Source organism: Patella vulgata, chromosome 5 (assembly GCF_932274485.2).
Source record: "Patella vulgata chromosome 5, xgPatVulg1.2, whole genome shotgun sequence".
In the NCBI taxonomy this organism is placed as follows: domain Eukaryota; kingdom Metazoa; phylum Mollusca; class Gastropoda; family Patellidae; genus Patella; species Patella vulgata.
Window position 1 is genome coordinate 79,904,808 of NC_065883.2, and position 27,366 is coordinate 79,932,173.

A 27,366-nucleotide genomic window follows, 5' to 3' on the forward strand; every position below is an offset into this window, starting at 1 on the left:
TTATACCAAAACAAACCAATGGCTTATATAAATATAAATGGGCCACAATGTCTCATTTTTTAAAGAAATATATCTTTTCTGCTGACTTGGACACAAGTCAAATAAATGCATGAGCGCAATTACGTCCCCCCACCCCCACCCAATCTTTCCCTGGTTGCCATTCAAAAGGCTACAAGTTTTATAGTTTCCAATATTTTTTTTCACGATATTGATAATAGCACTTCTAAACCCTTTTAGACGTGAAAAAAGGACAACGATTCTACTGTGCGGAGAATTCCTAGCCAGACAAATTATCGGCGACACGATTTCGGGCTGTAGTGGACATAATTCATATATTTTAATATAAAACACATAATTGAACCAATGTTCATTATTCCTAGTTCAGTTTCATTGACGTGTCAATAAACTACAGACAGGTAAATCTTAGCCGGGCTATCATGACGTCACAATCAATAACGTCCCATAATTCAACAGTGACCTGACGACGGATTATGCCTAGTTACAACCAAGTCCACAGTTTATGCGTTTAAATCTTAGTTATAAAATATTTTTATGAAATTAAAATGTGATGTAAATATAGTAAAATCCATCCAGTTGGTCAAGCATCATATTAAAATATAATATGAACTATGTCTACTACAGTCTGATATCTCATCGCAGATAATTTGTTTGGCTAGGAATTCTTCGCACAATTCCTATAGGCTACCATATTTCCATGTCAATACCTATACTAAGTCTTTCTGTTATTTATGTATTTATAATATTTATACCCAGTCATCATACTTGTGTTGAATGTTGTCTCACTATCAGACCAGTTTGAGGTAAATATGTATTCTGAGATGATTATCATATTGTTTGTCCTGTTAGTAAATGTGTAACCTAGATTAAAATTATCATTTATCTTGTTTGTAAATATATATATATAATTTGTCATATTGTTATAAATTTATGTACGTTTATTTTGTATGCTGTCATCAATGGATGTTTCGATACAATAAAATCTTATCTTATCTTATCTAGAGGATTTATGTACGATTGTCGATTTTAGACTAAAAAGTCAAAGAATGTTCGCACGCTTTTAACGGTTGAGAAGTGCTCTAATCATCTTGAAAAAATATTGGAAACTATAAAAGTTGTAGCATTTACAGGGAAATTGGATGGGGATGGGGTATTTTACTGAAAGAGCGGGGCGGAATTGCTCGCGTTAGATCATGTAATTACACTCATGGATTTATTTGACTATGTCCAAGTCAACAGCGGACGTGGGGCCTGACCGGGACCCCGTGTATACATTGGCGTGCACGTAAAATTGGCAGTTGGAATTCGATATAAAAGTAGGCCATAGTGCCGCTACCTGGCCAAAATTTCCCTCATAGCAAACTGAATGGCGAATACCCGTTTTCATTATAGTCCAGTCAGAACAGAACCGTAGGACGTTAAACCCCATTTCATTTAATTTAATTTACAAGTCAACAGAAAAGAGAGAAGCGTTTTATTGAAAGAGCAGCTTGGCCTAATATTATAACAAATCAATAAAAAATAGATATATATTTGTTCTAAAAAAAAACAAACATTAAGGCCAATTCGTTTGTTTCGGTATCTCTTTACTAAAACATTGTTTTTAAAAATTGAAAAAAAAAATATTGAGGGTTAAATTTCTTTATTATCGTAGCAATGATACTTGACAATCGAGACTAATCAAGCTATACGGTGTAAAACAAATTGAACAATCACAACTTTACATAGCAAAAAGTAATTTGACTGAATATTTCAATATACAGTATTCATTTTACATTATCTATTTTTGAACTACATGTATTATAACGAGAACGGTCAGGTCTTTAACTAAATCTTACATTATCTATTTTTGAACTACATGTATTTTAGCGAGAACGGTTAGGTCTTAACTAAATCTTATATAATACATCTCAGCCCCGTAGCCAGCCTGTTTGTAATAGACAGCAGTCAGGAATCATCATGTGGAGTATTGATTTGAGAACGTGGCACCCTTCACCCAGTCTCATATTATTAGTTATGTTATGACATCTATCTGTCATATATTTTGTTCTAACATCTATCTACCATATATTTTGTACTGACTTGCTGAATGGCCCACTGCAAATGCCTTAGCCCCATCCTCGGTTACCCAGTGTACACATTCCGTTCTACTCCACTATACCCTGGGTTAATCTATGGGGGAGACACGTTTTCAAGTTATCCACCCATGATGATTGTACTATTTTTATCGACCAATCCCATAAATTGTTATTTGAAAAGGAAGTTGACAAAGGGAAGTAACTCTCATTGGACAATGTTAGGGGTTGGCCTATTCTAAATGGGTATTCATTAACAACCAATTTTATATTATGTTAATGAAGTCCAGACGTTCATATAATAATGTAGGCTCATTAGTTTTATCGAGAATCGTTCGTTCGTTCGTTCCCGTAATTTTATGTCCACGTGATATCGTAGACAAGTTATTGTGAATCAAAAATGAAATGAAATGAAATGGAGTTTAACGTCCTACTGTTCTGCTCCTAACCTGGGCTAATGAAGACGGGCATACGCCATACAGTGTGCTATGAGGGAAATTTTGCCCGTACAGCGGCACTACGGCCTACTCTTATATCGAATTCCAACTGCCAAGGGATCTTTTACGTGCACGCCAATGTGTACACGGGACCTCGGTTTTTCGTCCCATCCGAACGACTAGACAGCTTTCCCTGTCAGCCCCTCCATCCTGCATCACTGACAAGGGAGAACCACGCCGGAAAATCTCGATGAACTTTCTCGGCCAATGCAGGGATCGAACACCCGACCTCCAGGATAGCGATATTGTGAATCAAATTGCCAAGTATAAGTTTAATAATTACAAACATAACAGAATGACATACTTCAGACAAAGAACGAATAGTAATAATAATAACAAAAGTCAAACATATAGATGTTATACATAATTTGAAATCAATAATACATACTACAGATTTTGATAAAACAATTAAATATAAATAAAGTATAAATATATACATTATTGACATAAATAAATGGACATGAATATGGTTATCTACCCTTATAAAAACGAAGGCGAAACGATTGGTTTGTAAACTGTTTTCTGATTGGTTCGTAGACTTTAGCTACATTCTAGGCCACGGCAGATAATTTGAAATCGTGGAAACCCTATGGATTAACCCAGGGTATAGTGGAGTAGAACGGAATGAGTACACTGGGTAACCGAGGATGCCTTAGCCCAGGCTCCGAAAGGGCCCGGCGATTTGGTGACAAAAAAATAAATTTCTTTTTATATTTTGTAGAAAAAAATAATGAAGAACCATTTCCCCAAAATAGTGAAACATAGTGGCCTTTTTTCGATGGATTTTGAAATTATTAGGCAAGGGGACCCCAAAGGACATCGGTCAGAAGAAAAAAAAAATGATACCAACGATTCCACATTGGGTGGGTTGGCAGCGGGAAGTTGATATTAGAAATGTTTCCATAACCTGAAACACGAAATATTATTTCTGGTTGACTGGTAACGGTCTTGTTAATTGTCCAATATTTCCGTGGGGCCCCCGTGTCTCACTCAACAAGCTCGCTTGACAAAAATCACGAACCGATATCGTAGAGAGGGGGACAAGTGGGAAGGCGGTCCCACTGCCCCCTCACCCTCTCCGCGATAGTTTTTTTTCTGCTTAGAACTAAGTATATAATATACGTCACAGACCAAACTTTCAGGTCGAAATTTTAAAAAAATTCTCGGGGGGGAGGGGGGCCCTAAACCCCGAGAGAAGAGAACCCACCCCCATCCTCTAGGGTGTCATCTTGTCACTGGGGCCCGGAACTTAGGCTGCCCCAGGGCACGGTGATGCCATGATCCGTTGCTTGGAGGGGGGGAGGAAGCGGTACCCCCTTCGTCCGGGCGAGGAGAACCCCTGCCCCCTGCCCCCAGAGAAGGTGGAACCCCGCCGGTAAATAGCTAGCATGGAGGTCCCGTGTTTGATCCCGGTATTGACCGAGGAAGTTCATCTGGATTGTTTGGCGTGATTCTCCTTGTCAGTGATGCAGGATGGGGGGCAAGGGACAACGTATAGTCATTCAGATAGGACAAAAAATAGGTTTAAAACACAATCTGTAGCCCAACTGGCTATTCTAACCCTATTCTGTAACACGGTTGAAATGAAAGCCCAAAGTCACGTGGAATACCCCAGCCCCCCCCCCCCACCTCCACATGTGTGAGCCACTATTTTCGTGAACCCACTTTTATGTCTATATTGGGGGGACCTTTAATATTTGGGCCACTGGGTGCAGGCGGGCAATTAAGTTAGCCCCCCCCCCCCCCAACACTTTGATCTGTTAATTTTTCCCTTGACGTACCAAAGGAGAAATACGTTATTGTAGATTAAGGTAAGGATATAATATATTGCGTAAACAAACCCAACAGAGAGCAGAATACAATTAAACAGTTTATATGACATAATATTCAATGATATACTCTGCTAAATATATCTTACACGAGGTGTGTTGATACTACAGGGCGGGATCAGAACAATATTCTAAATATAGATAACACGTGACCTGTCGATAATATTCTAAATATACATAACACGTGTGTGACATGACCTGTCGATAATATTCTAAATATAGATATTTCAATACGATAATAAAAGTAGAATTTCTAAGAAGTTGACACGTGTGAACCCTGACCATCAAGATAAACATAACATAACAATGATATTAATTAAAACCAAATGTCAACAATTACAAAGAGGTCATGACAGTAGACATATTTTAAATATTTCTTGGATAATGAGTGTTTACATATTTCCACAGTCATATATTGACATGGATCATGTGATGTATGACGCCGGGGTCAAGGCAATATCAAGCACTCGAGATGACGCGTGATGTAATTAACAGCTAAAGAGAATGTGTTGTTGTCATAGTTATCTAGTAGACTATTTACCTGTAAGACTGTACACTATAGTGTTTTAATTCTTTTGATGTTAATATCGTATGTTATATTGGACTAACTGATTGATTCTGTAGTTTTATACAGCTGATGTAACAAACGATTATTCAACATTGCTAAATAGACAAACATGGCTGAACAGGAAGTATGTACTATTTGTTTGAATGACTATCAACAAGCTGTAGTAAAACTGGACTGTAATCATTCTTTCTGCTTCATCTGTTTAGAAGATTATGTGAACAAAACCTCTACTAATGACCACTTTCCGTGTCCTTTGTGTCGTGTCGAATCTTCATTACCAGAGGGTGGAGTGAAGGAACTGAAACCGAAAGTAAACACTAACATTCCACAATGTGACGTATGTATAAATAGTTTATCTAAATTTAGTTGTAAAGATTGTCAACAATATTTATGTGACTCTTGTAAAACGACCCATGGTAAATTAAAAGGCTGTAAAGATCATATTGTCGTTAGATACGAGGCATTGCTGACTTTCAGCACCGAATCAGGGGCAAACAACTCCGTGACAGAAGACGTGAAATATGAATCCAGTCCACGTGATGTCTGTCCAAATCATCAACATACGAGTGTAAAATTTTACTGTAAAGATTGTTCAATGGCCGTCTGTTCTGATTGCTATGTCATTGATCATAATGGACACCAATTCTTAAATTTACACGATGACAGAGTAAGAGAAGAAATCAATGGAGAATTAAAAACATTAAACGAAGAAATAAAAACCCACATTGATCAACTTGAAAACTTCAGTGAAAGTTTAAATCTGAAGTACAGTGAAGTGAATGATTCAGTGAAGACAGAATGTGACAAGATAGATGAACAGGTCGATAGAATTTGTAGAGAGGTGAGAGAACTTGGAAACCAGATGAAACAACAAATGAAAACATCCTGTGACGAAGATGTATATGATGATGTTGATGGAAAACTCAAAAAATTAATGGAGGATATTAAAAGACAAACTGAAGATTTAAAAGCTAGTGTTAAATATTCAGTGAATGTTTTAGAAGAATCGTCGATTGTTCAAGTTTTACAAAGATTACCTAAAGTTAGACAGGAGAAAGATGAAAGTTGTTGCAGAAAATTGGATATACCTGATGTAAGATATTCAACATTTCAAGTAGCAGAGATAGATAAAACTTTGTTAATTAATCAACTTGGTAAAATTGTAAGTTGTCATGAGAATATGTTTGAAGATGTTTTTAATGTGGATATTGTGTCAGGTGGTGGTGTGTATAACGGTAAACTACATGTAGTTTCAGGTTTTACATGGCGTATTGGTGTGGGTAAAGGATCATCATCATTACTTGTTAAATTATACCTGGATGACGTAGAAGATAAAAGTATTACGTCATGTGATGTTGACGTCACATATAAAGTTATAAATAAAACAGATGATAGACAATCTGTAGTTAAACAATATAATGAGACTGTTAGACCTGGTGGTTATACCTGTTATACTGGTCTTATTAACTGGAATAGACTCAGTAATCCTGTCAGTGGATTTATTGATGATCATAGAAACTTTACAATTCAAGTAACAATTAATAAAATAAACGTAAATAATTAAAAAACGTAAATAATTAGACTAATGTTATTCTGATTATTCTGTAGAAACTTTACAATTCAAACAACAATTAATAAAATAACAGGCATTGAAAGATGTAAATAATTAGACTAATGTTATTCTGATTAAAACTAATAATTGAACCTATATATGAATTAACTTTAAATAATCTAATTATTATGCTGCACGAGAGATAACCTATTGTCCCGGTCATCCAGTACACTTCAGTTATTCAAATCAAACTGAAACCGGGTTTAACATCCTAGTCTACTTCATCAGCCGAACTCATAAAAAATATATAAACCATGCAGTGTGCCATGGAAGATATTTGCCTGGACAGGGGGAGTTTCCACCTGCCAATGATTCTCCAAGCCCACATAGGACTGCAGTTTTTTTGTCCCATCCAAAACACTAGACACCATTCACTGTCAGGCCCTCCATCTTGCATAATTCTGAAAAATCATAAGGATCTTTCCCAGCCAACCCCGAGATCGACCATTCGACCTACTGTTTAGTTGGTTAGCGAGCGCATTACTCCCTGAGCCACTCTGACTTCCAAAATCCACTTGAAAGAAACGGAATGAAATGAAATGGGGTTTAACGTCCTACTGTTCTGCTCCTACTGGGCTAATGAAATGAAATGGGGTTTAATGTCCTACTGTTCTGCTCCTACTGGGCTACTCTTATATCGAATTCCAACTGTCAAGGGATCTTTTAGGTGCACGCCAATGTGTAAACGGGATCTCGATTTTTGTCCCATCCGAATGACTAGATGGCTGTCCTTGTCAGCCTCTCCGTCCTGCACCACTGACAAGGGAAAAACGACGCCGGAAAATCCAGATGAATTTTGTCGACAAATGCAGGGATAGAACACTGGACCTTCAGGTTAGCTAGCCACCGTGCCCCTCCTCCACTTTAACCCTAACCCTAACCCTAGCTAACCACCGTGCCCCTCCCCCCTCCCCCCCTCCACTTTAACCCTAACCCTAACCCTAGCTAGCCACCGTGCCCCTCCCCCCTCCCCCTCTCCACTTTAACCCTAACCCTAGCTAGCCACCGTGCCCCTCCCCCCCTCCCCCCTAACCCTAGCTAGCCACCGTGCCCCTCCTCCCCTCCACTTTAACCCTAACCCTAACCCTAGCTAGCCACCGTGCCCCTCCCCCCCTCCACTTTAACCCTAACCCTAGCTAGCCACCGTGCCCCTCCCCCTCCCCCCCTCCACTTTAACCCTAACCCTAACCCTAGCTAGCCACCGTGCCCCTCCCCCCTCCACTTTAACCCTAACCCTAACCCTAGCTAGCCACCGTGCCCCTCCCCCCCTCCACTTTAACCCTAACTACATGTGAGTAGAATACACACACTGTGGACCTTATAATTAGTGGAATTGAACCGATCATGTCTGAATAGTCCAAAACTATTAATTAAATTGCATAATCAAATTATATTGACTCGAAAAACTATTTGTTTCACCATTGGAAATAATGAATTTAGTTGTACTTAAACCAAATGGCAGGCACAAAAGCAATTGCATCTGAAAATGTCTGAAAATCTGTGATAGTTGCCTTTAACTCCAGTCTTGGACTGATATCTACATGTGGTTCAATATTTTTATATCAACTGTATATTAATCTCTACCATAGCAACAAAATATTACTGTATATTAATTTCTACCATAACAAACAAATATTACTTTATGTCTATTCTACCATAGCAACAAAAGATTACTTTATGTCTATTCTACCATAGCAACAGGAAAAGATTACATTATGTCTATTCTACCATAGCACCAGGAAAAGATTACATTATGTCTATTCTACCATAGCAACAGGAAAAGATTACATTATGTCTATTTTAACAGAGTAACAAAATATTATGTCTTCTACCATAGCAACAAAATACTACATTATATCTATTCTACCATAGCAACAGGAAAAGATTACTTTCCATCTTTGATTATGCTCGTATTTTTATATCATACAACAGTATAAAACATGGCGACAGATTAAAGATCCATTATGTAGGAGATAAAGCTATCTATTGCAGGTCTATATTCACAAGACAAACCCATAATCAAATTTCAGATGGCTGAGATATTGCATGGATTAGGCCATTAAAATAAACATCACTCAGTAAAAGGACTGGCAATTGAGACTCTGTTTATTACTATGGCAACAGTACTAGACAATCGTCTATTTCTTGTTGAAACATCAAACACTCATAACGTTAGCTAAGAATAAAGTGATTTGACTGAAATTTTCAATATATTCATTTTTCATTATCTATTTTTAAACTATTATTACAAGAACCGTCAGCTCTTTATCTAAATCTTACATAATACATGTTTAATAACTGAACACATATTAAATTACATTAAAACATAAAAGCAGGGTATAAAACTTGTTTAATAACTCAACACATTAAAACATAACAGCAGGGTATAAAACTAAATTTTATTCTATTTTGATCAAAGAGAAAATCTTTCTTTAATGATTTTAAGTAAGTTTTTGGACACATATCTAATGAATTATTATGATTATGATATGTTTTATGGCATATTATCATTATACCATAGTTTATTATCATTATACCATAGTACATAGTTTATTATCACAAGGAATGGAATGTAATCTTTTAACATTATATAACATCCATAATACTATGTACAAAATGCTAGACCAGCTTCTCACTAATGCCTGGACCTTCTCGTCGGTTGCCTAGGAAACGCTTGTCTCTGACATCACTCTCACTTGAAGCAGACATTAAAGCTCGCCGGAAAACCTTCATTTCACTTGAATGTTGGGCTCACTGTTAAAGCTTCATAATTTTTTTAAATTAGTCAACATTTCTTTTCCATAAATATAAAACGAATGTCAATGTTCCCTACCACACGTTAATTTCAAGGTTAGCGATTTCCGCCATTTTGCTTCTGCTCATAGAAATATAGACTAGAATATGAGCAGAAGGACTAAAATGACGTCACAGATTTTCCCGTGAGCTTTAAGGTATGTTCAAATCGGATTATAACCAAAATAAAATGGAATGGATTTTAAAATCCAGTCAACACAATCAATACCTTGGTTATTTTGAGACTAACATGTAGTTTAGTGTGCAATGTTAGAGGAGGATTTTGTCCAGACAGCAACATTTCGACCTATTCTTCTTTAACCAGACGGAGCTTGATTATTTATAATCTTTACGGAGTATTTAGCGATTGGGAAACATATTAACATAACACCATTTTTATCGGTTATCAATCACTGGTTTTATTCTAAAAACATGACCTTTCAACAAATATGGTCTCTTATCCTGAGAGAGAGATAGAGAGATTGATTGATGCACCTCCACATGAAAGTAGTCTTTTGTAAACAGTCTTTCGTTTGTTTCCTTCCACAAGCAAGGCTGCTTTAAAACCATCAAAAGATTTCCCATTGTTTAGTGTAGAGAGAAATGGGGTTTAACGTCCCCTCGACACAAACCAGGTCATTTCTGGACTAACATATGGTCCAATTTTATTTCAATAATTCGCATGCGCGTAGGGGTCTTTAGTAGTGGGAGGAAACTGGAGGACCCGGAAAAAACACACAAGGTTGGACAGGCGACGCTACTCCTTGTCACATACAACCAGGAAATTAAAACCACGCCAGTTGACTCAATGACAGACCTTGTGATGCAGCGCGCACACGTTAACCAATCGGCCATCCAACCCCCTCGTCTTATCATTATCAAGCACAAATATTTGTGCTTTTAGACTAAACCCAGTGATGAGCTTCCATAAAAATTGTCTTATATATAACTTGATTATTTATCCAATCAGAACGAAGCACACTTTCTTCGTCAGACCCTTCTCAAACCCCCCGGTCCAATAGCCCGAGAACCCAAACTTGGCAAACTACGATGCCACCCAGGATGAGTGAAAACCAGACCTGAAAAATCCTGAATGTTTTTGTTGAATCCAGGAGATTCTAGTTGTGAAGCCAGTTCCCTATCACTTCACCAACTTGGTAAAATATGTTTGAAATGAATACCCTGGGTAATATAATAATATTTAAGGCATATTAAATAGATATTGTGAATATAAACAACTAAGGCTTTTTTTTTACAATAAATAACATTAAAAATGACTATTATAAACTAGCTTAAATGCCTGAACACATCAAGGATTATCTAGTGATGATTCCTATATTGTCAACAAATAATCGTTGGTCTATCGCAGGGTCATATAAAAAGAGTCTGGCCAGTCGCTATTTTGTTAGTCAATCTGTAGGTGTGATATATCAACATCAGAACAGAATGATAGTTCTGTGGAAGATACGAGACCAGGGTAAATATCTATAGGGTGCAGGCTGTTTCGTACTTAGTTCATTCCTACCTCAGATTGATTCGTACCTTTTCCTACACGTTGTTGAACTAAGTACGAAACAGCTGACATCCTATCTATATTTACATTAGATAACCAAGCCATGTTGTTACCAAATCACAATTTCACCAGACTTTCTCAATATGGGGATACTCGACTGAATGTTCCGGTAAAGAATTCTCTAAATCCCCTAAAATAGTGACAGTGGAGTAAAAGGAGGGATTTCCGACATGCATCGACTGCATAGGAAAATATATCAACCCACCATGACATCTCAGGCATATCGTTGTGTTTAATAAAGTCACGATTCTACTCACACTAGGACTGAATTCTGCGTAAATTCGAGACGTTCTGGACTGAATCAGCCATCTCCTTTATTATGACTCTGGTGTGTGGTAGCCCTTTTTACAGGAATAATTGATCATTAATAATATAAGGCATTCTATATCGTAATAATAAACATTTGATTGAAAAAATTAAAAATATATATGAAAGCAATATTATTATAAAGTGAAAAATACTTTGATTATAAAATATATTGTAAAATAAATTAAAAAATATATATTTGGATAAGTATATGATGATATGAGAAATACTGTACAGTGTATAATATTATTATATTCATATATCTAATGACTTCTGCTAATGGTTATATAACTGTAAATACTGTACAGTGTATAATATTATTATATTCATATATCTAATGACTTCTGCTAATGGTTATATAACTGTAAATACTGTACAGTGTATAATATTATTATATTCATATATCTAATGACTACTGCTGATGGTTATATAACTGTAAATACTGTACAGTGTATAATATTATTATATTCAAATATCTAATGCCTGCTGCTGATCGTTATATAACTGTAAATACTGTACAGTGTATAATATTATTATATTCATATATCTAATGCCTGCTGCTGATCGTTATATAACTGTAAATACTGTAAATTGAGTAAATTTAACACTGAAAGACAAGTCACTTGTCAATAACGAGCAGCAGGTAAAGACGAGTTCAATAGCAGCAATGAGTCTTTGCTGTAATTAACCTATTTTAAATAACACTAATATATCTTAATTTAATCTCTGTTACATGTAACTCTCTCTAACACAATCCTTCGTTTATTACTTAATATCATAGCTTACTGTAAACACAGCATATTAAACTACATATTGGTCAAAACAGATCAACAAAGGTCAATAGGTCAATAAGAAGTAATCAAATCTACTGAACCTTAAACTGGTTTTAACGTCATGAAAAATGATATAGAACGATTGATATTAAGTACTGTTTGTGTATGAAGAAATTGTTACTGGCCTAAATCTTACAGAAACTGTTTATAGAACCCGACAAGTAAATAAATCATCATAGTTACCTCCCTTATCACTCTGTTTTAGATAACCTCAAATAACCTATAAACAGTTTCTTGGATTCTAAATTCTAATTCTAAGTTGTTGACAATCAGAAAAAACTTTCTGTAAACAATTTCTTTACTTTATTTTTCTAAGCTGATGACAATAATAAAAACCTATTTTACAGAGAAACTTGATTCTAAGTTGATGACAATAATAAAAACCTATTTTACAGAGAAACTTGATTCTAAGTTGATGACAAAAATTTTTTTTTACAGAGAAACCTGATTCTAAGTTGATGACAATAATAAATAACTTTATGCTGTTGGCTCCACATCACCTATTTTCGCAGTATCGGCATTAACCGAGTTATCATACGCCTGTGATCGCAATCTTCTGTTACGAACGAATCTAACGATACCCAAAGCACACTGTATTACCCATGCTAAGAAACCAATCCAGGATGCTGTCTGAAATAAACATAGATAAAACTTCAGCAACAACAGAGGGATAGCTTTCAAAATACAGGGGAGGTAACTTAGGAAAACACATTCCAATATGGGGGAGGTAACTCAGGGAAAACGCGTTCCAATACGGGGGAGGTACCTCAGGGAAAACATGTTCCAATACAGGGGAGGTAACTCAGGGTCAGAAAAACACGTTCCAATACGGGGGAGGTAACTCAGGGAAAACACAATCCAATATGTTTTAGTCCCAAACTGACCTAGTTAATTCGGGTGGAAGTTAACCTCCATTTTTCTCTGGAAGGGATATTTAAATAGAGAGAAATGGGGTTCAATGTTCATTCGACACAAACTAGGTGATTTCGGGACTAACATATGGTTCAATTTTATTTCAATAATTCGTTTGCGCGTACGGGTCTTTAGCAGTGGGAGGGAACCGGAAAACCCACAAGGTTGTACAGGCGACCCTACTCCTTGTCACGTACAAGTGGGGAATCGAAACCATGATAGTTGACCCAATGACAGAACTTATGATACAACACCCCTTGAGAGAGAGAGACCCGGACCCGTGGAAAACCCACGAGGTTTGACAGGTGACCCTACTCCTTGTCACGTACAAGTGGGGAATCGAAACCATGTCAGTTGACCCAATGACAGAACTTATGATACAACACCCCTTGAGAGAGAGACCCGGACCCGTGGAAAACCCACGAGGTTATACAGGTAACCCTACTCTTTGTCACGTACAAGTGGGGAATCAAAACCATGTCAGTTGACCCAATGACAGACCTTATGATACAACATTACTTGCGAGAGAGAGAGAGACCCGGACCCGTGGAAAACCCACGAGGTTGGACACGCGACCCTACTCCTTGTCACGTACAAGTGGGGGATATTATCTAAATAACAAACCTGAGCCACTGTAAAATAGGCGTAGTAATGAGAACCATTATAATCTGTATTCCTCTGGGCGTTCCAATTCATACGCTGACCTTGAGAGCAACTGAAAAAATTCATGAATATCTACAATTCAGTCCTTTTATTTTCAAAATTATTCTCTCTGTGTGTTGGTGTGTGTGTGTATTTATAAGTGCAATATAATTACTATCCCCATCTCTAGGATATGGACTTTATATGAATAAACAATGTGGACTAAATTTACAGCTGCAACGCCTCCAGGATTTCGATCCCTGAAGCTTCAACAACTTCAATAGTTTCATAGTAGATCCACCCCTGAACATGGGCCCTCTTAATAGCCATTCTGAGCAAATACACTCCTGTTAATATGACCGATATCAACTACTGAAATTCTTTGTCCAAATACCAACAATTTTAACCTGCCTTCGTTTGTTTCATAACTTTTTCTCTACAGACACCTTGACTTTATGAACCCTCCAAATTGTTTCTCTTACAGTGCTAATGATTCCACATTTAATTTATCATTTTTTATCTGCAGTGTCGTTCCACACACCAAACCAGTTTTGCAGAGATGTTGAAATGTTGCAGCTGTCCCTTAGTGCTTTAAAAATACAAATGTATAATCAGTGGTGGGCATATCAAGAGGCAAATTTATAAAATATTTAATCTTTGTGAAGAAGGCCTTGTTGTATAGATAGGAAGCCACAGTGGCTCAATGAGTAAGATGCTGGCTCGCTAGCCTGGAAGTCCCATGTTGGATCCCTGCATTGGCCCCTGACAGTTCATCAGGATTTTCCAGCATGGTTCCACCTTGTCATTTGGGCAGGACCGAGGGCCTGACAAAAAACAACAGAAAAACAAGGTCCTGTGTACATATTGATGTGCACGTAAAAGATCCCTTGGCAGTAGGAATTGAATAAAAGAGTAAGCCGTAGCACCTCTGTCCGCACAAAATTTCCCTCATAGTAGACTGTATGGCGTATGCCCATTGGAGCAGAACAGTAGGACGTTAAATTTTATTTTATTGTATAGATAATGACTCACCTTCCTGTTGTAACTGTGTTAAAAATAAAGAAAGATACGTATCAGATATAAGTTCTGGACCAGTTAACAAAGAATTTAAAGTAAACCACTGATGACCCAACTTTCTAACAGCAAACCAATGTTGTTGAAAATTACAAATAAATGCTCGTTCATTACTGCAATAGAAAATAAAGGTTTTACATGTAAGTAGCAATAATCAACCCTTTGTAATTTAGCCGAAAGTAGATTGATTTATGATACCATAGTGGCTGGTTCATTGTTTTACCAATCGGCACCCTAACCCTAACCCAGTGAAGTGGACAGTTTCAGAGCTCTCAGCACCCTAACCCAGTGAAGTCGACAGTTCCAGAGCTCTCATCACCCTAACCCAGTGAAGTTGACAGTTTCAGAGCTCTCATCACCCTAACCCAGTGAAGTGGACAGTTACCAGAGCTCTCAACACCCTAACCCAGTGAAGTCGACAGTTCCTGAGCTCTCATCACCCTAACCCAGTGAAGTTGACAGTTTCAGAGCTCTAATCACCCTAACCCAGTGAAGTCGACAGTTACCAGAGCTCTCAACACCCTAACCCTGTGAAGTCGATATTTCCCGAGCTTTCATCTTCTGCATCAGCTGACTCAGAGTGAAATTATCTGGCTGGAGAAATAATCTGACAGGAAACCCTATTTTAAGTTAGGAAAACAATCATGTTGGTGTGTGGAAAGACTTACTTTAAATGGACAAGAGTTAGTTTGAATGGAAAAGACTCACATAAAATAAAAAAAGACTTACTTTTTTCAATAAAAAAAGACTTACTTTTTTCAATAAAAAAAGACTTACTTTTTTCAATAAAAAAAATATTTTTAAGGGAAAACATTTATTTTGAGGGAGAAAGGCTTACTTTGCGGGGGAAAAGACTTACTTTAAGTGTGGAAAAAAATTACTTTGGTGATGCTGGGGGGAACTTACTTTGAGAGTGGAAAAGACTTACTGTGAGGATGGAAAAGACTTACTTTGAAGAGGAAGGAGGGGGATTTACTTTTACTGGGAAAAGACTTACTTTCAGGGGAAAGGACTTACTTGGGATTTATTCTTGCTTGATTAGCTTGTTCTGTTTGACTGTTGTATGGTATCATCTTTAAACCCCAGACTGTTAGGGCATCAGATATAACTTGTACAGAGAAGAAACCACTATCATCAAAATTACTGGAGGGTTGCTGTTAATATTAAATACAGTAAAATTACTGAATGGTTGCTGTTAATATCAAATACAGTAAAATTACTGAATGGTTGCTGTCAATATCAAATACAGTAAAATTACTGGAGGATTGCTGTTGATATTAATTACAGTAAAATTACTGGATGGTTGCTGTTAATATTAATTACAGTAAAATTACTGGAGGGTTGCTGTCAATATTAAATACAGTAAAAATGCTGATTGATCTAGGCCTACTTTCAAGTCTCACCTGTAGAAACTGCTGATTGATCTAGGCCTACTTTCATTAAGTCTCACCTGTAGAAACTGCTGATATTCTCATGTGTGTACCCCACCTTCTGCCATAAATTCTCTTTCTCTAACATCCAGTCTTTCAGCTATTTGAGCTAAATCTACCGCAGAGAAGTACTGATTTTGGAGCAATGCATTTAAACAATGCTGTGCACACAAGGAGCCTTCTTGCTGAAAACATATCAAAATAAACGTTTATTAACACTGGTGATTTGGAGAGACAAATAATTTTAGGCTTTACTTGACTTGTATTTCTAATTTTGTACACCAGGTAGGACTACACTTGTCAACTTCTTGGGAGTTGAATAATAACGGAGGCAGGTGGAGGCTTGACAAAGACAGCTGTCTAGTTGTTTGGATGGGACAAAAAACTTACATATTGGCATGCACGTAAAAGATCCCTTGACAGTTGGAATTCGATATACATTTTAATTTGCAAGGTAAAATTGATGGGTTCAAATCATAGTTATAAAACACATGAACTTGTTTGTGACAACCATTTGTATGTTTAAATCTACAACATGTCTGTCGGACATGGAATGAAACATTATTTTTTTTTTAAATACAGAAAGACAGGTAGTCTACAGTCCAGGAATTGAATTAAAACTTGATTTTAAAAACAGGAAATATTATTTATGAGTCACTCGATCACACGTCGGTTATAAATTCTTATTTAAAACTAATAAATATTCAAATCAGTCTGCGAGGGTGTCTGAGTCTGTTCAGAACTAACGGTGAATATTCACTCTATAATTCACAGAAATAAGTTACCTTTTCATGAAATATTAACTCCATTTCAACAAACAGACGAATTTCCTGAACTATTTATGCAAGGGAGATCACTCTCAAATCTTCAGGAAGCTGTAAAGGGCAACAGATCACTAATTATTTCCCCATTGACTTTAATGTTAATTCTCGTCTCTTAGACCGGATCTAACTTTTTCCCAAATGTTCGTTGATAGAACCCTTTCTGCCACAGATGGAGCAACATGTGGCAAACTTTTGCCCAAAAGCATGTATGAGGTTCCCCATGAAAAACTTGAGATACACAAGCTGGAAGTAGAGACAATTAAACATGCAATTTCCGGCCCTACATTTCAACGTAACCAACCTCGCATCTCTTGTGTTCTTCCGCCTCAAAATCATGAATATTCACCAAAACCTGGCAGAAAATGTATTTTCAAACCCTTTTTTTCGATTCTACACCAAAAAGTCAACAAAAATCGCCATGCAAAAGGGGGAAAAAGGGAAAGGGAGAGAGAGACTAAAAATAACTTTCGCCCTCGTAGGAATATTTGGTGATCTGTGTCCCAAAAAAAAGAAGAGGGCCAAGTGGCCCGCGATTGCTATTATTTTCCCATTGACTTTCCTACTCAATTTAACAACTAAAACTATTTGAATAGACAACATATTGTTTTTTTTTAAAGTGTGTATGTTTGGGGGCGGGGGCTTTGTTAAAAAAAACCTGAAAGGTGTGTTTATTTTTTAGGGATGTTTAATTGACCAGCCTATCGATATGACCATGGACCTCTGTAATAGATGACTGCCTTCAACACGTGACGTCACATACCGCGACGTCAATCATTGGCTCAATGGCGCGTGCATTGTTTACATAAGACGTTACTGAATCGGGCAGAATGCTGCCTTTTACTCATTTTAATACCCATTTACACTAAATAGGAAATAATTTTGACCTATAAATACTTCAAAAAATGTTTTAGAATTTAATTTGTCGGAGGAAAAAAAGTTAATATTTTTAGCTCATTAAGTCGCATCAATTTCATCCTTATCAGTGATTGTAGCGGCTTAGCGAATATTCACAGCTGATCAGTGTAGGCCGTATATATAGGTCCATGATGTAACCGGCTTGTTTATTTCGGCACTTCCTCATACCTGCGTTGTCATGGTTGCACAACTGCCGTCTAACTTTCGGGCAATCTGACTTTTCGGGAAGATGGGTCTTGTGAAAATAAAAATATTATTTCATCTATGTAGTTGGCAAAATAAAGTGCCCGAAATCTTATAAAACACTAATTTTACCTTTCTTTTAATTGAATACCACGAATATGTACTAAATTGACTATGGGTTAAAACATTTTGTCTGGAGCCACTCTACTTTGTGCGATATTTTTCGGGCATCGATTATTATTTGTGAATGCAGCTGCAAGAGTCTGATTGGATGGTTGGAATTCAGGTCGACATAGAGTGGGATTTCGGTTACAAAACCATTGGACATTTTTGAAGCTGCTAGAACAGCAGATAAACGCATGACGACTGACTCGTTGTTTGACTGGGTAACATCATATCCACAGCCTCCTAGGCTGAGAGGCTGGGAAACAAACATCATTCGGACATGATTTATACACCACTTGGATTGGACAAGCTAGGGAAAGAGAACTTATATTTAGCTTATATTTAATGCCATAGCTGTGTGTGAAGTTTACTATATGGATGTTATCTATATATTAATTTGTGACTGTCGTCTGTCTGTCTGTCTGTTCGGGGTTGGCGGCTACATCTGCCCCGAGTCTGAAATTTGGGGTATTGGGGTAGCTCGGACCGGGGAGTAACATAGGCCAGGTGGTGTTAGACTACCACTTCCGGTTTCGGAGTTATGACCCCCAAGCGAAGCCCGTCTGTTCGGGGTTGGCGGCTACACTAGGTCTGCCCCGAGTCTGAAATTTGGGGTATCGGGGTAGCTCGGACCGGGGAGTAACATAGGCCAGATAGTGTTAGACTACCACTTCCGGTTTCGGAGTTATGACCCCCGAGCGAAGTCTGTCTGTTCGGGGTTGGCGGCTACATCTGCCCCGAGTCTGAAATTTGGGGTATCGGGGTAGCTCGGACCGGGGAGTAACATAGGCCAGGTGGTGTTAGACTACCACTTCCGGTTTCGGAGTTATGACCCCCGAGCGAAGCCGGTCTGTTCGGGGTTGGCGGCTACACTAGGTCTGCCCCGAGTCTGAAATTTGGGGTATAGGGGTAGCTCGGACCGAGGAGTAACATAGGCCAGGTGGTGTTAGTCTACCACTTCCGGTTTCGGAGTTATTACCCCCGAGCGAAGCCGGTCTGTTCGGGGTTGGCGGCTACACTAGGTCTGCCCCGAGTCTGAAATTTGGGATATAGGGGTAGCTCGGACCGGGGAGTAACATAGGCCAGGTGGCGTTAGTCTACCACTTCCGGTTTCGGAGTTATGACCCTCGAGCGAAGCCGGGTATCCTGCTAGTAAAGATATAAAAACATAGTTAACGTTAAAAGTGTTCCAGAGTTAATTGATCATATCACCACGACGTGAAGTCAAAGAAATTCCTAGACGAAAATGTAGATAACAATATTATTTTCCTAGACGAAAATGTAGATAACAATATTATTTTCTATGTTTGAAAATATGTTGATATTGAATTGATTATTAATTTAGTCACAAAATATGAAAGGCGCCATGTGCGGAGGGGAAAAAGACCATCGGTGGCAGATATGGGATATTTGGTTATGGAGAGACTGGGTGGGGTGGGGTGGGGGGGGGACTCTCCTCCGAGAATATTTTAAAACCTAGGGGTTGCAATGATAATTTGTTTCGTATATCTGGACTCCAATAAAACATTCAATTCCATCAGCTACACCCCCAACTGTACATCTCTTAATGACAGAATATAAATTTCAAAATAAATATTGTGGCATTGACGAAATTAGCAGACGATCATATAGTGGGTTATGTGTAGAGCGCCATAAATACTCTCGCGAAATAGCCCGATTATCAAAGAATAATTTATAATAGCCCCTCCCCCGTTCCTCCTACTAGGATCGACCACTGTAAACAATATAGCCCCTCCCCCGTTCCTCCTACTAGGATCGACCACTGTAAACAATATAGCCCCTCCCCCGTTCCTCCTACTAGCCCCTCCCCCGTTCCTCCTACTAGCCCCTCCCCCGTTCCTCCTACTAGGATCGACCACTGTAAACAATAATAATATTAAATATGTTTAAGTTACAATTTCATATTTTTAGGTTATATTTTTAAAATTTATTAAAATAAAGCCCTAAAATAGATGGTATCTATAAACAGTCCTACCTTGTTAAAAAAATAATCCTATTAATCCTATAATTCACTATTGCCAGTTGAGAAATTGGCAAAAATATCATTTTCCTCTTCAAATTCAAACGTTTGAAGATAGCTACTCCATGGTGGAGAATAGAAAACAAGGGAGGTAATTGGGAGGTAATTGTGTTATTATTTCCGGTGTAAATGAGTTTTAAGTGTGAGAATGACACCTATGATCGTATAATAGTGAGTTGACAACCTATTCAGCAAAAGACATAGAAATAATTATGTTTTGACTTTCTTAGAAAATATGAAATTGTAACTTTAAATACGTAAAATGCTAAATTTACATTGCAGGTATTTATTTAGGCTTTAAATATATAAACTATATATTATTTAAATCAACTCTCTGGGCCATCGGGTGACTGCGATTTTAAGTAGATTAGAACGATTCGTCCTTTTAATGATTGAATTTAAAAGTAGTACGGTAATAATGAATGCCTCATTTTGTGAAAATTACAAACAGTGATTTTAAAGTAGCTAAGTCTCTAACTCAATATCATCCAAAGTCTTACACGTTGAAAATACGAATTATTTGTCAATTCAAATCAACATTGATGTTGTGATCTTACCGGGAAAAGGTTGGCTTCTGATATCCAATATTTAAGACAAAATAAACATTTTATCATTGGTACACGAATCGTGTACCATAGTGCGTTTCATCGTCATTTGTAACAAGTGACCAGAAAGAACCAGGCTAGACATATTCCACAACTCATGTCAAACGGCGACGCCATAACTTATCTGGATAGCATGCGCAATAGACTGGAATAATCAGACGCTAGAAATTTCTATTCGGTTGAGACTCATGCCGTATTTCGCCGGACATAATTGATTTGATATTAGAGTCAAAACGGAAACAATTGAATGTAAATCAGTTCATATACAATCAGATGACATTATTATATGCATTGCGACCCATTTGGAAAAATTTCTAGGTCCCAAATATTAGCGATATAGCTCCTTTAATTGCATTAAAATACATTAGCCATTTAATTACTGAATGTTGATGATCATGTTATGCGTTAAACATCATATTAAAATTTCTAGCACTGACATGTAAAAGTGATCCCTTGGAAAAATGTTTTCATTACGTGATTATAGTCCGAAGAAGTATTCCCCCCCCCCCCCACACACACTCCCCTTGCCAAGTTTCCGGCCAGTTTTAGACTTTGTACAGCACCGAGTGGAAAGTAAATGAAATGAAATGGGGTTTAACGTCCTACTCTTTTGCTCCGAACTGGGGTAATGAAGACGGGCATAACCCATACAGTGTGCTATGAGGGCAATTTTGACCCGAAAACGCCACTACGGCCTACTCTTATATCGAATTCCAACTGTCAAGGGATCTTTTACATGCACGCTAATGTGTACTTGGGACCTTGGTTTTTCGTCCCGTCCGAACGACTAGGTAGCTCTCCTTGCCAGGCCCTCCGTCCTGCATCTGACAAGAGGGAACCGCGCCAGAAATTGTACAAAGGGACATCCTATAAACGTATTTATAATCCAGAATTTGACTATAGTTATGTAGGAAAGTTTGAGTAGGGAGAATTCTTTTGAAGAAATGTTTAGTGGGTGTGGAAGTAGGTATTTTGAACTTGGGTGGACACTCGCCATGAGGTAGGTTATTCCACTATGACGTCATCAAATATGGTCGCCGACGTTGTATCAATTTTATCCTACCTGCTCTAGTTTTCTGTCAATTTCTATGAAACAAAGACCAGAATGAGGCTGTTTATGAAAAACACACACCACATTATTAAGTGAAAACATGGATAAAGTTCAAAAATATAAAAAAATTAACACATTTACAATGCTAGAACAATAAAAAATTCTTTAATAACACTCAAAAAAGAAGTTTTGTCTTTTTATTTAAAGAACTATCATTGCATACTAATGTATGATGTCAAGCATAGTTACCACAAGATGTGATGTCACAATACATTGTTACCACAAGATGGGGTATCTTCTCTCTGACTGTGAAGAAATACACAGAGCAAATACAGTCCACGGACTAGCCCAGTAAAAGGGCTAAATTTGGGATGTCTGTGTTATGCTGGGTTCGCTGACATTTAAGAATGCGTTTGCGAGAGAACCATGCAGGGACCGGCACATGGTGGATGACCAATTTTCAACATTTTTTTTATGTATGATGGGTAACCCGTCCAAACCTCACTGCCATAATTTTAGATCAATCTACCCATTTTTAAAGTGTAGAAAAAATTTTGAAATTTTAAGACCGAAAAAGGCCCCAAAAATCATTATTTTCAGGCCATTTTTCAAATATACGATACAACCAAACTACGGCGAGTAGATTTATGAAACTTTATAGGGTAGCAGATATGGTTAGTAGGTATACATTCTTAAAGTTTGATGGACTTTCATCGAGGTACCAACATAGCTCAATTTAGGTATGTCATTTTATTCCATCTATATCTCACCCACTGCGGGTATACAAATTCTTTTGGAATGCTGACTGAAAAGGCAAAGATCTGTAGTATTAAGATCAAGAAAAAAATTGGGTGGCACTCAACTCGTTTAGTAATAATAATCTCCATTTTAGTCCAAAAATAACGAAAAAAAATCGTATTATTTACACACATAAGCCAAAATTAAACAGAGACTCAGGACATTTCCTCCCAAATCTTTGGGTTGATTTATTTAATTCTTAATCAGTGTGTGTTAGTGATGAGAAGTGTCTGTGGTCATAAGTGTATGACCCCCCCCCCCTTTATTTCATCTTGTAGTTAAGGTTTTCACTTGTGATGATTGTTTCTATCTCTGACTTTCATCTCATCTTATAGTTATGGTTTCATATAGTTAATTAGCGTCTTGATGTTACGGTTTCATGTAGTCAATTATCCTCTAATCTCTTCCTTTTGTATTATTAGTAGTCAATTATCCTCTAATCTCTTCCTTTTGTATTATTAGTGTTATTCTTTCATCATGTTAATTCATATAACTTCTTTGATCTTGATAATGCGTTGTTGATAGTATTGATTATTCTGTTAAATGGTTTCCACTTGTTACCTATATATTGTACCACATTTATTGTTGATTATCATTATTTGCTTGAAAACGATACCTGTATGTGTATCGAAACGTAGCATGTTAATAAATTCAGAAGTAGTATATCCATATAAGTGTGTTTTATTTTTAGTGAAATCTATTTCTATATGTCTTATAAGGATTACAATAAGTATTTGTAGTTTTGATAATGAAACATATTTTTAAACGTGAATTATTTGATGAAAGTATATAATGCGTTTATATTTATTTTGTAGTTTTGATAATGAACATTTTTTAAACGTGAATTATTTGATGAAAGTATATAATGCGTTTATATTTATGTTTATTACCAATAAGTATTTCAAATTAAAAAATATCGCTATACTTTACTATCTAACTATCTGTCTGATAAGTATCTAATCATGAAAACTGAGCTCACAATTACACCGTTAACATTTTTAAACGATGAAGTTTGAAAAGCTTAATTTCAGCAATATAATCTCATGATCTAGTAGAAGGATGATGAATTTTTGAACAGCAAATCGTAAAAACTAGCATAGTGGTCATATACATCTGTCTATACTAGACAAACGAATGAAGCGATATTTCAAAAAGACAAAAACAAATAGTATATGCGCGTAGGGTTACTAGTCCTAAATTCTTAGTATACATTACAGAAAGGACAGGTTCAAGGACCGATCCTTGTGGAACTCTTGAATCATCTGTATCAGCCCTACACATGGTTGCTATAAAGCGCTTGCATGGGGCATTATCAGGCCTAATAATCCAGGCAATGAATGATTTTATTGGAAAAATTATGTCAGAAATGAAGTCATTTTCTTCAAGTTCGGCCATCAAATTTAATATGAAAGAAATCCGTACCAGTCATTTTGTCAAAACTAAATATTAGTATTAGTAGTCCTCAACTTCTATTATTAATATAATTGTCCTCAGCCCCGCAGTGGGTGAGATATAGCTTCAAGAAATTTATATGTTTTAGCATATAGCAAATACTACGTCTCAAGATAAATTCCTCATGGCCTCAAATGGTTTCGGAAAAATTTAATAGTAATATATATTGAAGTAGTAGACAAGATCATTCATAAAAAAAATAATTAAAAAAAGTAAAAAAAATCAACAGGCAATTTATTTGAATTTACGGGGTTTTTTTTTTGGTAAAAATTGACGTTTTTTTTAACTCAAAAATGGCCATAGCTGGTTCTGCGTAACTACAAGGTTGATGACCCTCATATTTCATGTGGGGCATATTTCACGTGGGGCATACTTCACGTGGCATATTTCACGTGGGGCATATGGGGTACCCAAGACCAAATCTGCAAAGTTTGGTCAAAATCGCCCGACACCGCTTGTGCCGGTATTTTTAAATTTTGCATGGTTCTCTCGCGAACTCATTCTTAATTGCTTGGTATGCTAATCAAAACAACGTGTCCCATTTCATTAGATTACCCTGATATAAATTGTTTAATTAGATGAATGTTGACAACTATAAACTTTCCTGCCATTGCCATTGGGAGTATCAAATGAAAACATTTTGATCTACAAAATAAAAAGCTCTTTTTATATAAAGTATTATCGGTTGTTCATTGCTTCCAAAAACCAAGTTTTATCATTAAAAAGACTGGTATTGTATGCCAGAATAAATAATTGACATATTTTAATAAAGGTGATCGAGCTATTTATAATTATATTTTTCAAAATATTTTTCTGAAAACAGAACATATGTTTAATTGGACAAGACTTTGCATGTTTAAACCCAAGTCAAAGTACATGCATCGTATTAGTGTGTGTTTTTGTACAGAATTTGCAAACACATTTAATTAGATAAGTTTTATCCGATTTTGATAAAACTTGAAATATAATAGGTTTATTTCCCAAAGATTTCGGCTCCTTTCAATATTGGCATGTATCAGATCGTAACTTGGATTGAGACCCCCGATTGTTAGAAAAATCATTTTTTTAGCTTGTGAACTCTCTAGAAGTCAATTTTTTTTATTTGATTTAAAAAAAAATGTTCAAATATAACACCATTTCACTATAATGACGGTATAGTTTGAATTTCGTGAAAATGAAAATGAAATGAAATGAAATGGGGTTTAACGTCCTACTGTTCTGCTCCTAAACTGTGCTTATGAAGAAGGGCATACGCCATACAGCGTGCTATGAGGGAAGTTTTGCCCTGGCAGCGGCGCTACGGTCTACTCTTACATCGAATTCCAACTGTCAAGGGATCTTTTACGTGCACGCCACAATAATGATGGAGTTCGAATGTCATGAAAATCGGATCGAAACTGCTCGACAAATGGCCGCTCCTTGTAGGCAAAGAGTGTAAAAGTATGTAATACCAAGGTTGTGGTCCCTCTACAGGTAACAATTTTTATCTGATTTTGATAAAAGTGAAAATTATGTTTATATCCCAAAGATCTTGATTCATCTCGATATTCGCGCATACCGGACCTAACTTCCTGGATTATGGCACCCGATTGTACAAGAAATCGAGTTTTTAGCTCGTGGATCCCCTGGAGACCTTGATTTCTTGAATTATGACCTGATTGTGAAAAAAACACCTTTTTGTTAGCTTGTTCTCTGTCCATCTCTTGCAAAATACGGGCGTATCTTATATGGCAACTGCTTGTTAACAAACAATATTTCATGTTCACACCAATGCAAAAATAGATTGTTTTAGGGTGACTTTTCCCCTGTATTTAAATAAGCTGTAAATGTTCACATTTTTGGATCAAATTTTCTTAACTTTGTAAATAGTATTGTACCTTGTTGTCACATATTATATACAGGTACAATGGCTCAATAGGCCGTTAATATTTCGATATTGAACCCTTTCTATGGAAATTAATATTATTTTTATTTGTATATGTACATAACGTTGCAAGGTTTTTTGTGCAATAAAGTTTCTTCTATTATATCTAATTTAATATGCGTCTGCATGTTTTATCTTTAAAAAGGAGTTAGTAAAACACGTTAAATCTTTGAACCCTTGTTAATTACTGTTGTCCTCTAAATGTATGTTTATTTGCCATTTTTGTTTTCTTTCTTGTTTGTTTGATATTTCTTTATTATAAGCTTATATACTATGATATATATGCACTTTGTAAATATTATTACTGTGTAGTTGCTAGTTTTATTGAGTAGGAGGGACATGTTGAAAATTAGAACTCATGTACTAAATATGTTCCCTCAGAAAATAAAGTCATTATTATTATTATTATTATTATTAATGTATAATAAACTTACTATAACTTAATATAATATTTTAATCACATGTTTTTTTGTTTTTTTTATTACCGTATATTAATTTAAACGGCTAAAACTTAGTGACATACCTAGAATTGCCACCCCATCACTTTCTTACACGTGGAAACCAAATTCAGATCAAGCCATATAACCTCTCTCTCATGAAAAATCATAGTTTGTTTACATCGCGCTGTTGAACATCAGCCATGTTTGACCTAGTTATCCGGAAGAGTCGAAGAGGGAGGGGGCGTTGGTTTGGCGGGAGTCGTTTCGGTCTACTTGGATGTCAAGGAAGTTGTTTCGGCCCAGTAGAATATAACTTTTAGTTTTACGGAATCCAAAACCACAGCTGTTTGCTCAACTGAGTTGAATATGTAGCGTTTTGATATTCATATAAACTGCATACAAATTTTATCCTGAACTGCATGTGAAGGAAATTTTGAAGGGGGCTATAGGCGTACACAATAACTTGGTCCATAATATGCAAAAGTAATCGGGAATTGCATAGTCAATATAAGTTATTCCTTTGCTTAAGACTTTGCCTTTAGACAATTAAAAGTTGAATTTAGGCTGGAGTAATGATTAGACTAATTGTATATGTAACCTAATTTCTCGTGAAGCCTACAACAAAAGTAAAACGATTTTTATATAATAATTTTATTAATTAATCTGGCGTATTATCGCCCGGTTAATGCTGGCGTGCCATTAAACATCAATTATATCATTTCATTTCATATCTTCAATCAAGGTTATGCAACGCAGAACACGTATTCCTGAAGCTATTGGTCCGAGAAATCCCTTTCTGGCCATTG

The 27,366-nt window shown here is 36.6% G+C and overlaps 3 protein-coding genes across 3 annotated transcripts in view; 1 reads left to right on the forward strand and 2 right to left on the reverse strand.

The window, feature by feature from the left end:
• Positions 1-4,844: 4,844 nt before the first annotated feature.
• On the forward strand, positions 4,845-6,697 carry LOC130013045 (E3 ubiquitin-protein ligase TRIM33-like). Its single transcript, XM_056101446.1, has one exon. It carries the CDS (start codon positions 5,097-5,099, stop codon positions 6,549-6,551), a length of 1,455 nt encoding a protein of 484 aa, XP_055957421.1. The 5' UTR covers positions 4,845-5,096; the 3' UTR covers positions 6,552-6,697.
• Positions 6,698-11,503: 4,806 nt separating this feature from the next.
• Positions 11,504-27,366, reverse strand: part of LOC126822550 (transmembrane protein 179) — a 52,540-nt gene continuing 36,677 nt past the window's right edge. Inside the window, exon 6 of the transcript XR_007680863.2 lies at positions 11,504-12,488. The gene's annotated coding sequence lies outside the window, so the exon portion shown is untranslated. The remainder of the gene's footprint in view (positions 12,489-27,366) is intronic.
• On the reverse strand, positions 14,668-17,031 carry LOC126821306 (ataxin-3-like). Its single transcript, XM_050549709.1, is given in 4 exon segments — positions 14,668-14,845; positions 15,750-15,886; positions 16,183-16,347; positions 16,948-17,031. Coding segments are annotated over 4 exon segments (504 nt in total). The 5' UTR covers positions 16,972-17,031.

Excerpts from the sequence above, each read along its gene's own strand:
- LOC130013045 (XM_056101446.1), top strand. The coding sequence starts at position 5,097 with ATGGCTGAACAGGAAGTATGTACTATTTGTTTGAATGACTATCAACAA.